This window comes from Coccinella septempunctata, chromosome 7, assembly GCF_907165205.1.
Source record: "Coccinella septempunctata chromosome 7, icCocSept1.1, whole genome shotgun sequence".
Lineage (NCBI taxonomy): Eukaryota > Metazoa > Arthropoda > Insecta > Coleoptera > Coccinellidae > Coccinella > Coccinella septempunctata.
In genome coordinates this window covers 20,889,927-20,904,224 of record NC_058195.1, presented here as the reverse complement: position 1 = coordinate 20,904,224, position 14,298 = coordinate 20,889,927, and the positions used below count along the sequence as shown (strand labels likewise).

The 14,298-nt window shown below is 39.9% G+C and overlaps 1 protein-coding gene across 1 annotated transcript; it reads left to right on the top strand.

Moving 5' to 3' along the window:
* The first annotated feature begins 3,704 nt into the window (after positions 1–3,704).
* On the top strand, positions 3,705–6,296 carry LOC123317623. The gene is made up of 3 exons (XM_044904227.1): positions 3,705–3,786; positions 5,656–6,024; positions 6,106–6,296. The coding sequence occupies exons 1-3, from the start codon at positions 3,705–3,707 to the stop codon at positions 6,225–6,227; spliced, it is 573 nt and encodes a 190-aa protein (XP_044760162.1). The 3' UTR covers positions 6,228–6,296.
* The last annotated feature ends 8,002 nt before the right edge of the window (positions 6,297–14,298 follow it).

Here is a 14,298-nt window from a genome sequence, read left to right as displayed (position 1 = left end):
CAAAGCAACAGTGCACTTTCGTGCTTAACTGAAACCATTCAAGAGGAACTCACCCCAACGAATTTTGACGAGGCCATGGCAAGTCCGAGTTCTAAGGAATGGATGAGTGCCATGAAAGAAGAGATTGATGCATTCGCAGATAACAACACTTGGGACTTAGTGGATCTACCAAGTGGTGAACGCGCTATAGACAATCGCTGGGTTCTTCGTGTCAAATACAAAGCCGATGGCTCGATTGATCGTTATCGCGCTCGATTGGTTGTGCGTGGAATATTTCAGCGTGCTGGACTAGATTACGACGAGACTTTTAGTCCGGTGGCGCGATACGACGCGATTCGTTCCGTACTAGCTATCGCAGCTAAAGAAGAATTAGTGCTAGGACAGTTCGACGTGAAAACCGCGTTTTTAAATGGCGATATTGACGCAGAGATATATATGACGCAGCCCCAGGGCTTCGACGATGGCTCCGGTCGCGTTTGTCGTCTCAAAAGGTCCCTATATGGGCTGAAACAATCCACAAAGTGTTGGAACGACAAATTCAACACATTTATGCTGAAAAATGGCTTCATCAGTTCAAAAGCTGATCCATGCATCTACGTCCGTATCAAAGATGATGATAAGATAATAGTTGCCATATACGTGGATGACGGACTGATAGCTGGAAGTACGCAGAGTGCAGTCAGCAAGTTTCTGGGTGAACTGACTTCGAAATTCAAAATAACGATTGGTTCCCTGGATTCCTTCTTGGGAATGCAAATTGAAACTCGTGAGTCAGGCATATTTGTTTCACAAAGAAACTATGCCAAAAAGATTCTCCAACGTTTTGACATGGCCGAGAGCAAACCCGTTGGAACCCCGGCCGAGAACAGTCGTCAAGATGGTGGATCCAGTGGCCCTCTGGAAGAATCTATCTCATATAGATTAGCTATTGGATCACTGATGTACTTGGCCTGTGCAACCAGACCTGACATCGCTTATGCGGTATCGAAAGCAGCCAGATCTATGTCAGAACCAACGCAGGCTGACTGGGCCTCCGTGAAAAGGATATTTAGATATATACGAGGAACTTCAAACCAAGGTCTGCTCTACACCTCCTCGGAGGATAATTTATGTGCGTATACGGATGCAGACTTAGCAGGCGACGTGGGAACCCGGAGGTCGACGAGTGGTTTCGTGTCCTTGATTGGTGGTACTGCTGTCTCCTGGACTTCTCAACTCCAGAAATCGGTGGCGCTATCCACTACAGAAGCCGAGTTCGTCGCAGCCAGTGAAGGAGCTAAGGAATTGATTTGGCTCAAAAGACTGTTGAGTGAAATTTGTGCAAAAGGTGAAATACTAGAGACACCAGTGTAATTCGTAGATAACGCGAGTGCGATAAAATTAGTGAAAAATCCCGAATTTCATAAACGGTCAAAACACATTGAAGTGCGGTATTATTTTGTGCGCGAGTTATACCAGAATGGAGACATTGATGTTGAACATATAAGTTCTGAAGAACAACTTGGTGACATGTTTACCAAACCTTTAAGTTCACCAAGACTTTCGAAACTATGTAATATAAGATTGGTTTATGTAGTTTAGTTTAGGGGGTTGTGTTGGAGTATAAACAAAACTACAATTATTATATTTAGAGCCTTGCGGCGCCACCTACCCAAATACACATATTATATTCTATGTTCATTGCTCTATGACAGTTGCATATATGGGCGTGGCCCTTCTTCGTTTCAATTTCTCGTTATGTATGCAACAAGCAGTACTCCGGTCGACGCTGTGAGGAACAGACGTCACTCTCATGTTCAAGTTTTCTTTCGTTCTAATACACGATAATAGTAATAAAGACTTATTATTATCTACCTAAAATCACCTGTTTGTTGTTTACCACAACAGTATTTTATTGTGAAATCCATTAAGGTGTGTTAGGATTTCTTGGACTTGTTGTTCAGATGTTATTATTAGGCAATCATCGACGTATCTTTTAAAGATTGTAATGTCGTAGTTTGAATTGGCTAATTTCTTCCTCAAGTTATTCGAGTACTAGTTGAGCAATTGTGCTTGCTATTGGGCTACGCATCGCTACTCCATATATTTGTAGATAGAAAACGTTGAAGGAATAAGTTTCTAACGTAAGTTTAACTGCCTTAATGAATTCGGTCTTTTGGTATGCATGTATGTGGTTCTATTAAGGGCCATTTTTTCTCTATTATTATTGGAACCAGTTCTGTGGGTATGTTGGTGTACAGTGAAACAAGGTCCAGGGAAAACAATCTATGATGTGTTGGTATGTGTAGCCCGTCTAATGATGCTTTGAGATCAAAGGAGTTCTTTGTGTGGTAAGCATTTTTGTTCACTACGTTGGACAATACTAAGGAAAGATGTTTGGACAGTATGTATAATGGTGACTGGGTATGAGAAATTATTGGCCTCAATGGTATGTATGCTGTTGTGTATAAGTAGGGACTTCGCTGTCTGGGGTGATATGAATCCTCTTTTTTCCCAATCATTGGTTAATGCATTGTTCCGTGTAGTTAGTGTGTTCGTGATGTCCTTCTTTATTGATTTATATGTTGTGGCGTCGCTCAGCAGTTCTTCCATCTTGGATGTGTAGAAGGACTCATTCATTAAAAACGTTGAGGTACCCTTGTCTGGTTTTGTGATTATGATCTGTGGGTTGTCATTTATGAACTTCTTGGTTCTTTTGAAATCGTTCAGTATTTTTTTTTTGTAGGATTGGGTCTCGAGTTCTTGACCTTGTTGTAGTGGGATTGTAATGTGTTCGGTTTTGTGATTATGATCTGTGGGTTGTCATTTATGAACTTTTTGGTTCTTTTGAAATCGTTCAGTATTTTTTTTTTTGTAGGATTGGGTCTCAAGTTCTTGACCTTGTTGTAGTGGGATTGTAATGTGTTCGCCATTTTCAACCTGATCTCATATTGGTTTACACTTGATAGTTTGGTGATGTTACTTTCTATATTCGCAATGATGTGGTTTATTGGCAAGTGTCCGGCATCTTTGTTGTCTATTGCGTGTTTTGAATCTTTATTTAAAAGTTCTTGGACGTCCTGTGGAATGTCTGTGTCAGATAGGTTTATTATGGCATTGGGTAAAAGGGCTGGTTGGTGAGGTTGTTGCCTGCATTTTAGTAATTTCAATTTTTTATTGTGTCGAGCTGTATTCTCCTTTATATTATTTTTCACAAAAGATGTCTGCACTTTCTCGAAATCAGTGAATTCCTGGAACGATATCAACGCCCTGAGTATATACGTTTGTCTTGACAGTGTTCTCTGTAGTGTATTGATGGACTTGGTTGTGTCAGTGATTATCAATTTAAGTACCTGTTTCAGATATTTGTGATGGATATGCCTGTACTTTGACTTTATGTACTCACTTTCCATTTCTATATGGTCATTGCGTTGTTTTAGGAACTTTGGTGTTAGGTCTCTATCCTTGCACTTGAGAAGAAAGATTCTTCTTGATTTCATGTTGGTGAGCTTGATGTTAGTTTTAGTGGTGGTGAGCATATTCTCTAGGATAACCCTTGTTGGCCTGCAAAGTCTTCTCCAAAATTCTTTCACCCTGTTTATATGTCCAATGTTTTACTTTGTTCCGTAGTTGCCGTCCGAAGAGGATCTGTTTTCGTGTTTCCTGAATTCATTCCGCTTGCAATTATAAGAAGCTATAGATGAAATAAATGACTGGTGTATTAAATGGAAAATAAAGCTCAACGGAAAAAAGAGCCGAGCGATATTACTGCAGAAAAGGAAACTGAGAACTACAACAAATCCAGATGTAGATGGAGAATAAATCGAGTGGAAAAACGAAGCGAAATATTTAGGTATCACTCTAGACAAAGATCTAACTTGTAGAAGCCATATCAAACAAGCCGTTGACAAAACCAAGGCAGCGATGAATATAATGAATAATTATGAATATTATACCTGCTGATAGGTAGAAAGAGCCACATGTCAAATGAGATAAAATTGAAAATAATCAAAGCCGTTGCTAGACCGCAACTGACTTATGGATCAGGTGCTCGTTTATTCGCGGCAAAGAGCCATATACAAAAAATTCAGGCAACAGAAAACAAGCTACTATCATGTGCCATAGATGCGCCTTGGTTTGTCAGGAACAAGCAGATATATGGAGATTTGAAGTGGGAAACCATCACCGAATATATGAAGAGGAAAGCTGAAAAGTTTTTCTAAACATCGGAGGAACATCCAAACGAAGAACTCAGGGGACTAGTGGACTACGATCCGGAGGAAGACAGAAGAAGAATGAGAATATACAAAAGGAGACCGCGAGATCAATTGAGGAGAGATCAAAATGAGTACGGAAACTTATTAAAACTTTTCAAGAAGAGATATTCGAAATGGACGAACATGAAAACCCTAGCACGACAATGTGCAAGAAGAAATTAACCTTTTTTCTTGGTGTAGCAGAATACGATTATTAAAGAAATTATGAGTCTGCATGATACTACAATATCATCTTCTGAAATTGAGAATGGAGAGTTGAAGGAAGTATTGAACAATTATTGTATTTACAAACAACAGATTTTGAACGGCGCGCATGGGAAAACACCGCAGTTTTATTCAATATATATAAACCTTGTCAACTATTATTTGACTCTATCCAGAAGCATTCGTATTCGAGATTTTGATATATTCAATTTCTGCACGTCAACGATGGGCCCGGAGTCATGATATCAGCTCCACAGTTATTACTTCAGTGTATGAAGGTTTGGGTTTGCATAAGAAGCAAGACGTTTCATCTGAGCTCGTCAATCATGCTATAAAAAATAATGCTACGCAATTGCGAAAATTTATCCACACCTTCGATCCATTTATAAATCCATTCGACGCACAGGTGCCAAAAGATTTTTTGATAAATATATCATCGGGTAAAGCTGCATCGAAGCCCGTAGAAAAATTTTTGCTCAATATTGAGAAAAACTTCTGAGTTTAACTTCACCATTTTTCTGACTCATTGATGAGTCAAAGACTACGAAAGATCTCTTCGTCAAGAATCAACCCAACTGGATTTCAATATTACTGGGCCCGATCAAGTTAGACCATCAGATTTTTCAAAAGAACTGAAAAGTATCCATTTTAAACAGGCCCTCGTTGATTTCTTTATTCAACACTGGCCATCTGATGAAATGGTTCAATTTATTGAGAATCAACAGATATTTATAAATTTTAAGGAATGTCATTCTTATATAGTTGATGATAACAGAATTTCATCAAGTGTAGATGACAGTTTATCGTGTCCGGAGCATGAAGAAGCTGACACTGAAATTGTTTTTCATATTTGTGATATAGACGCTCAAGCAAATTTTGTTATAAGATGTTCTGATACTGATATTGCGATGATTATGTTGGGACATATGCATGATTTGAAAAATGGAGATTCAAATGTATGGTTGTACGCAGGCACCGGGAATAATCAAAGATATATAAATTCAACAAAAGTTTACGAGCACTTGGCACCATCTTCGTGTAGAAGTTTGCCAGGATTCCATGCATTCACTGGATGCGACTTTAATCCCGCATTTTTTTAAAAAAGTTAACAAAGACCATTCAACGTATTGATGAAAAAATATAAGTATCAGCAAGCTTTTATGCAGTTTGGAGATCTAGAGTTGTTTACCAATAGATATTTCAAACAATCTACAAGAATTCATCTGCGAAATTCATCGTATTCCTGGTATATTTGATGGTAATGCTGCCCGGCTCCAGTTATTTTTAAATAATTACAGCGTATCTAATATTAACAAAGAATTCAATCCGAAAAATTTAAAAAATTTTGATGCTAGCATTTTACCACCATGCGAAACTGAATTATTTCAACAATTTCCTAGAGCTAATTACATTGCTAACATATGGAATGAAGCAAATGAGAAACAACCATCAATTTTTACTCCTGAAAACAATGGGTGGACGTTTGAAGAAAACCAGTACCACTTTCATTGGTTTGTTGGTGACCAATTTCCAGGAGACGTCAGTGAATCTCTCCAAAAATCAGGTACTGTACTCTGACTTCCACTTCAAATGTTATTATATTCGTAATTTTATGTTTATGAATCATTTGATCTGTTTTTCGCAGAAGAAGCTGCTAGCAACGACAACATGATTGATGATGTTGAGGACGATGATTCAAATGCCCAATATCATGACTGGCTTGATGATGAAAATTGCAATGATTGTGTCGATGATAACGATGATTAAACAATAAATAAATACTTCATTCCATTAATCATAGTTGATTTTCTTTAACTCAAATGATTTTTCTTAAAATTGTTTTCACTGGTAATTTTTTTACCTATGTATTTATAATAATATCAAAATAATTGTTTATAAAACAATAAATTGATTGACTGATTGTAATATTTATTAATTATAACCTTATTGTTGAAGTTCATCTTATTCGAATAGAGATGTAAAAGTATTGAATCGAAAGAGGTAAGTATATTTTAAAATTTTATACTATGTCGCTCACACTCCCGGCTAAATAATTTTCATGTTTAGGGGATGTTTGGTCACTACTATTTGTCTGACTGATGATATATAACTTATTTATAGTTACTTCAATTGAATATTTCAATATCAGGCATGTGAAAATAAGTAAAGTTCGTTTATTTTTTGTGCATCTTCAAAGCGTCTGGCAAGAGTTTTGGAACATGGGAAGTGTCTGGCACTTATAATATAACTTCAGAATGATATTCTTCAAAACATATATAAAAATCAGCCATGTGAAAATAAGTTAAGTAACACTTATTTTTAGTCACTTTTGCCACCTGGTATCTGCCCAGGTGTCACTAGGCAAGCTCCACAAGTTCGCAGGTATTCAAAGCACATGAGAATCTACTAAGATCCTAAACTTTCATCTGTGTGGACATAAGTTATGTATGGTCACTCTGGAATCTTACTCTATAGTGTTCAGTCCTCATTATACCGTTCGCAATATTTGTGAGAACAGCTATACTATTTCTAGACAATTTCTTCAACATATCATTCGTTATTTTATCACTTAAGGGAGCTTTTCTCTTTTTAAAGCATTATCTCCTTTATTTCAAATGGAGAGGTTGGTTTTTCTATTTTGTCGTCTACTGGTGGTTCATCCATTTTTTCTTCGTTGTTCTCAAGTAGTTCTTCCAGATCATCATTATCGTCATCAGGTCTGTCATTCATTCATTGCTGTATCCCGTTGCCGGGAATGAATCTACAAAAAGACGAAAGCGGGAGAAAACAAAAAGAAAAGAAAAAGAAAGGAAAAAGAAAAAAAAAGGAAAAAAAAAATAAAAAAGGGGCGAACAGACTTATAATTTTTCAGGGCTTATTGCGACTGTGTGCTTTCCTGTGACTGTAGAGTCCCAACCGTGACCTACATATCCTACCACACTCCGGGCATGGATAGTCACCAACCAGATCTGGCCGCCGCTGTATCCTTCTCGAGTCTCCATTATAACTGTGTACCAAAGACCTCCACTGTGACCTGTCTAATGCTAGTTGTTCCCAGTTATGATTGGCATTAACTGATTTTAGGGATTGATGTAGTGTATCCTTGAACCGCTTGTACTGGCCACCTGGTTTCCGGGCTCCCTCAGTGAATTCGCCATATAGAGCTATTTTGGGGAGTCTTGTGTCTTGCATCCTCAGAATGTGGCCGCTCCATCTCAGTCGGGCCCTCGTTACTTGAGTCTCAATTGTTGTACAACTCGCGCGCTGCAAGACTTCTGCATTTGAAACTTTGTGGAACCATCTTATGTGCATTATCTGTCTTAGATGACGTTGTTGCGTTTGTTCAAGCTGTTTAATATGTCGCCTGTAGGGCGTCCAGCTTTCGCTTCCGTAAAGAAGCGTTGGGAGGACCACTGCCTTGTAAACAGCTGTCTTGGTCTTCAGATTGAGGTCGTGATTTTGAAACACTCTATCCTTTAGCTTCCAGAATGCCCGTGATGCCGAATTGATACGGTTGTGTATTTCCGTGTCAAGGTTAGCCCTAGTATTTATGAAGCTTCCCAAGTATTTGAACTGCTCGACCTGTTCTAGAGTTTCATTCTCCAGGCTGATATCTGTTGGAAGGCTTTCTGGCGGACTAACCAGGATTTTGGTTTTGTCGATATTGAGTCTAAGGCCTAAAGCCTCGTATATATGTTTATAGGTGTCCAACATTATCTGTAGATCCTCCGAGCTGCTAGCGATAAGTGAACAGTCGTCTGCATATTGAAGTTCAGTGATAAACTTGGTACTGGTTTTTGCTCTGAGGCGCTTCAGGTTAAACAGGCCACCATCAAATCTGAATCTTATCCCAACACCTCTTACAGGCATACTCATGTCAGCAATCATCGATACAGCTATGGCGAAAATATTGAACAGTAAAGGCGCTAATACGCAGCCTTGTTTTATTCCAGAGTTGGTTGAGAAATGGTCGGTTGTGGAGCCATTATGCTGTATTCTAGCGGTGTTGTTGGTATGAAGGCTTTTACACACTGCTAAGAATTTTTCGGGTACTCCAAGACGTGCCATGATTTTCCATAGCGCTCTCCGATTCACCGAATCGAACGCCTTACTTAGATCGATGTAGGCTGTACAGACCCTTGATTGTTGTTCACGGGCCTTCTCTTGCAGCTGTCGCAGTGTGAATATTAGGTCCACCGTACCTCGATTTGGTCTGAAACCGCACTGGGATTCAGGCAATAGCTTCTCCAAGAGTGGAACTAGACGATTAGCCATAATCTTCGAGAGAATTTTACCGGCCACACTAAGCAACGATATGCCCCTGTAGTTGTTGCAATCCGACGTATCGCCTTTGTTCTTATAGAGGTTGATAACTAAAGCGTCTCTGAAGTCTTGTGGCACATCTTCCTGTTCCCAGATCTTGCGGAATAGTGTTAGGAGACTATTGACAATGTCTTCATCCAAGGCCTTGAATATCTCCGCTGGAATGCCGTCTAGACCAGGTGACTTATCATTTTTCATATTTTTAATCGCACTTATGATTTCCGACATTGAGATTTCGTCATCAAGCGATGTCATCGGACTATACGAGGGGAGCAGGTCTAAAATGGACAAATCCGAGTCGTTATTTTGATTCAAGACCTGTGAGTAATGCTCCTTCCATCTTTCGAGAATTTTTCTGTCTTCAGTTAGAATAGCTCCATTAGTATCTCTTATAGGAAAGTTAGCTTTTCTGCTTGGACCATAAACAGTTTTAATAGCTTCGAAAAAACGCCTGTAATCATGGTTATCGGCGTAAGCTTGTATTTCCCTAGCTTTTTCTTTCCACCAGCTGTCCTTGATTTTTCTTATTTCTTGACGGACCTCGCGTTTTATGTTATTAAAACATTTTTGGGCTGCGACATCGCTAGGCTTGTTAATTGCTGTTTTCATCGCTTTGTGTTTTGCCTCCAGAAGGGGTGCGATATGAGTTTCTTTCTCGGCGAACCAGTCTGGGGATTTTCGGGAGCGTTCTGTGCCCAGTATTTCTTTGCTGAATTTGTAAGAGATGATTTGAAGCGAAGCCAATGACTCTCAATGTCGTCGTCATAATCCGGTGGTGTTAGGCTATCTTTGACGGCAGCTGTGAAGCTTTCCTTTGTAGAAGGGTTATGTAGTTTGGAGATTTGAAGGCGCTCTCTTAGTAACTTTGGCCTGCGTTGGTATTTTGGGAGCATTGAGATCTTCATTCTCGAGATTACCAGCCTATGATCAGTCCAGCACTCCAGATCTGCTCTGGGTTTAGTGACCAACACCTCTTTGAGATCTTTTCTTCTCACGATCACATAGTCGAGAGTATGCCAATGCCCTGAGCGCGGGTGGCGCCAGGTCCCCCTTGAATTGGGTCTCGTAATAAAGAAGGTGTTCGTTATACAAAGGTTGTGTTCTGCACAAAGAGCCAGCAGACGTTCTCCGTTCGAATTAATGCTATCTGTGCCGTGTTTCCCTATTATTCCCGACCATAGTTCTGTGTCTTGACATCTGCCCACTCTGGCGTTGAAGTCTCCAAGTAGGATAATACGTTCCCGTTTTGGGATTTTACTTAATGTAGCAACGAGTGATTCATAGAAAGTGTCCTTTGAGTTGTCAGAGGAGTTCAAAGTGGGTGCGTATACTGCAATGATGTTCTCAAACGTGTTGTTTGCTGCAGGAAAGCGTAAAGTCATTAAACGTTCTGAGATGCCTACTGGATTTTCGGTTAGTTTGGCGGCCAGGTCGTTTCTAATGGCAAAGCCTACACCATGTTGTCTGATTTGGCCTTCTGGCAAGCCCTTCCAGAAAAAAGTATAAGCATGTTCTACCAAGCTACCTTCGCCCGAGAAGCGTGTCTCGCTTAAGGCAACTATTGCAATGGATGTTCGTTGCAGTTCCTTATCGATTAGGGCAGTACGCCTCTCTGGTCGGTCGGCCTTGGGGTTGTCTAGCAAGGTTCTGACGTTCCATGCTGCAAAAGCTATGTGCTTTTCCTTGGTTGTTGTACGATGATTCACTCGCTCAGGCACCCTCCCCCGGAGATCCGAATGGGAGGGTATTTTACCTCCGGATACAAATTTTGTCCTGGTCGACTGATCCATCTTTTTGTAGGAGCTGCGTTAGAAGGTGTTTTAAAGCTGCACTGGTAACGCTGTCAGTGCAACTTTGGTTGCGGTTGCGACTAGATTATCTTGTGGCACAGGTAACCTGAGACGACAAGGTCTGAGACGTAACTTAAGCAACGCAGAGAGCCATTTCCTGCTCAAGCCAATATTTTGGCTAGGTGATTGTGGGAAACAGAGATATACCGCTCATGTTCGGTCGCCAGAGCCTCGTTCGTAAGAACAGGGTGCACCGCGAGAAGGTGAGGTTGGCATTTGAGAGGAGAGGCTATAAAACGCATCCTTTCCCTTACACCCCATCATCAGGTCTGTAATTTATTATCGACTCTCTTTCGATCGAGTCTGCCAGTGCTTCTGCTTTATCGATATTCGTATATGCCATTCCTCTTTCTCCGTGGGGAGGTGGTATTTTATTATTTTCTCTTCTCGAACATATTTGCATTTTCCATGCAAAATGATCGATAGTATTTAGTTCTTGAACTATTTTGTTCCATCTATTCGTTCTCATGTCCTTCAGGGCATTTTTCAGAACTTGGCTGTGTCGGTTTAGATTTCTCTTATTTATATATCTGTTTTGTTGAGCCTGTATGTTTTTCTAAGCCTCCGATTTTCCTTAATGATATCTTGGTTTCTCTGGGTGTATCACCGTGTGTATGTATCGGTGCTGGTCTCGTTATTTTCTTTGTGCTCTTTTTGTAGGCATCTAGTACCTATATTTTTTTCTAGTTTATCAACTGCACTTTCAAGGTCTTCCGATGTGTTGATTGTCGGTATTTCTGTTACCTCCGATTTTATCAGATGGCTATATTTAGTCTAATCGGTGTATTCTCTTGTTTGCATTAGTTCTCTTCTTGGCGCTTCTCCTATTGTTAATTCGATGGGGTTGTGGTTAGGGGTTCCGTTCCACAAGGTCTCTATCGAGAATTCTCTAGTGATATTTTTCATAACTGCGATATCAATTATATCTGGTAATCCACTTCCGAATGCTAGGTACGTAGGTTCTTCAGGTCCAATAACGATAGCTTTATGTTTTTCAGCGAGATCTTTCAATTTTCTGCCATTTCTGTTTTCCATCCTGCTGTTCCACTCTGGAGATTCGCAATTAAAATCTCTATCTAGTAAGTTGTTGATCTCTTCTTTCAATAATTTATTTGGGGATCTTTTATATGCTGATGTGATTTCGACTCTTTGTCGATTTATTTCAGCAACAATCCTCACTGTTTCTATTTGTGACTCGTCAGATCTTCCTTTAAAATAGTCTTTCAGATCTCGTCTAACCAGTAAGGCAACACCTCCTCCAGTGTTTGCGATTTTGTCACATCTATATATCTCATAATTCATGATGTTCAATCGCGTATTTTATTGTATTCTTGTTTCTTGTAAGGCTATAATATCAGGTTTTCTCTCTGATATTACTTCTTCTATCTCGGATTTTCGAGTTCTGACCCCATTTATGTTCCAGGAGACTATTTTGAGGGAATTTTTCCTAGTTGTATGTTCCATTATTTTAAACACCTGTTTAGGTACTTCTTTTTTCTTGTCGTCTACTTTGAAGGGGTGGGCTTCTTTTTCTCTTGGACTTTTTGAGAAATCGTGCTCTGCTGAGCCGATTTCTGGCCTGTTTTCCTTTTCCTCGTCACCAATTTTAATTCGCTACATCCTTTGTAGCTTGCTGGATGTCCTTCTTCACCGTACAAAACGCATGTGGCATTTCTCTCCTCACCTTTTCTGGTAAGTTCGCAATCTTTTGTGCAATGATTGCCCAAATATTTAACGCATCTGTATGGGAAAGAGCACTTGTTTTGGGCATGTCCGTACCTCTGGCATCTGAAGCATTGGCTTGGATTTTCTGCTCTTCTTTTTAATTCCACTACAATGCAGAGATTGTAGAGGCGTCTTATTTCGTCTCAGTATCGAAATCGTCTGATTCCACTCTTAGAAAAGCTATTACTTGAATCCCAGTGCGGCTTTCGAACCAATCGAAGAACGGTGGACCTAACTTTTACTCTGCGACATCTACAAGAAAAGGCCTGTGAACAACGATCAAGGATCTATACAGCATACTGGAATTAAGTAACGCCTTCGACTCAGTGAGTCGGACAGTGCTATGGAAAATCATGAGACGTCTTGGAGAACCCGAAAAATTCTTAGTAGTGTGTGAAAGACTCCTCACCTACAATACCGCTAGAATACAGTATAATGGCTCTACAACCGACTATTTCTTAACCAGCTCTGGAATGAAATAAGGCTGCAAGTAAGCGCCATAACTGTTCAATATTTTCGCCATTGATGTCTCGATAATTGCTGACATGAATATGCCTGCAAGAGGTGTTGGAATAAGATTCAGATTTGATGGAAGCCTCTTTAACCTGAAGCGCGTCGGAGCAAAAACCCTTACAAAGTTTATCACGGAACTTTAATATGCTGGGTTTGCAGCCTATAGGATCCACAGATAATGTTGGACACCTATAAACTTATATACGAAGCTTTAGGCCTTAGACTCAATACTGACAAAACCAAAATTCTAGTTAATTCACCAGAAAACCTTCAAACAGATATCAACCTGGAAGATGAAACTCTAGTACAGGTCGAGCAGTTTGAATACGTGGGAAGCTCCATAAATACTAGGGCTAACCTGGACACGGAAATGCACAACCGTATCCACTCAGCATCACGAGCATTCTGGAAGCTAAAGGACAGATTGTTTCAAAATCACGACCTCAATCTGAAGACCAAGACGGCTGTTTACAAATCAGCGGTCCTCCCAACTCTTCTTTACGTAAGCGAAAGCTGGACTCTCTACAGACGACACATTTAACAGCTGGAACAAACACAACAACGTCATCAAATAATGCACATCAGATGGTTCCATAAAGTTTCAAATGCAGAATTCTTGCAGCGCGCGAGTTGTATAACAATTGAGACTCAAGTAACGCCCGACTTAGATGGAGCCACATTCTGAGGATACAAGACACAAGACTCCCCAAAATAGCTCGGTATGGCGAATTCGCAGATGGAGCTCTGAAACCAGGAGGCCAGTATAAGCGGTTCAAGGAGACTCGAGAAGAATACAGCGGCGGCCAGATCTGGTTGATGACTATCCATGCCCAGAGTGTGGAAGGATCTGTAGGTAACGGTTGGGATTCTTTAGTCACAGGAGGGCACACAGTCGCAAGTAGCCCTAAGAAACTATGAGTTTAATCGCACCGATAGTCAGATTTTTTAGTCTTTTTATAGATTTATTCTCGGTAACAAGATTCAGCAATGAATATGAATCCATATACCGATGTGGAAGATTCAAATGGAAACATAGGACTTTCTATATTAAATTCGAATAGGCTCGGAGTTTAGTGGAGCAGTGGAAATATCGAATAAACGGCTGGTCTAGTTTAAATGCCAGTTCATAGTGTGGATGCCGGGCCTGAGCGCAACGATCTAAGATCGAATCGAATTAGTCGCAGTCCAAACTTGGGAGGCCCTAAATCAAACTCTTTTGAAATAAATTAGATTCGGTACTTTGAATTTGTCAACATCTAAGAATATTTTCTTGTTTTGAAATTTTTCATTTTCATAGAATTTTTTTTTCAATTTCCACAGAATTTGTTTCATTTTCAAATAATTCATGGCGAAGAAGAACCTGAATACTAATTTTCATAGAAAATTATTTGTGTCATTGAGGCAAATGAATTCCTCCCATGGAATAA

What these genes read in the sequence shown, in the direction of transcription:
- LOC123317623 (XM_044904227.1), top strand. Translation starts at nt 3,705, where the DNA reads ATGGAAAATAAAGCTCAACGGAAAAAAGAGCCGAGCGATATTACTGCA. An exon ending in GAACTACAACAAATCCAGAT is followed by an intron (nt 3,787 to 5,655) that starts GTAGATGGAGAA and finishes GTTTACCAATAG; the next exon opens with ATATTTCAAACAATCTACAA. An exon ending in TGAATCTCTCCAAAAATCAG is followed by an intron (nt 6,025 to 6,105) that starts GTACTGTACTCT and finishes TGTTTTTCGCAG; the next exon opens with AAGAAGCTGCTAGCAACGAC.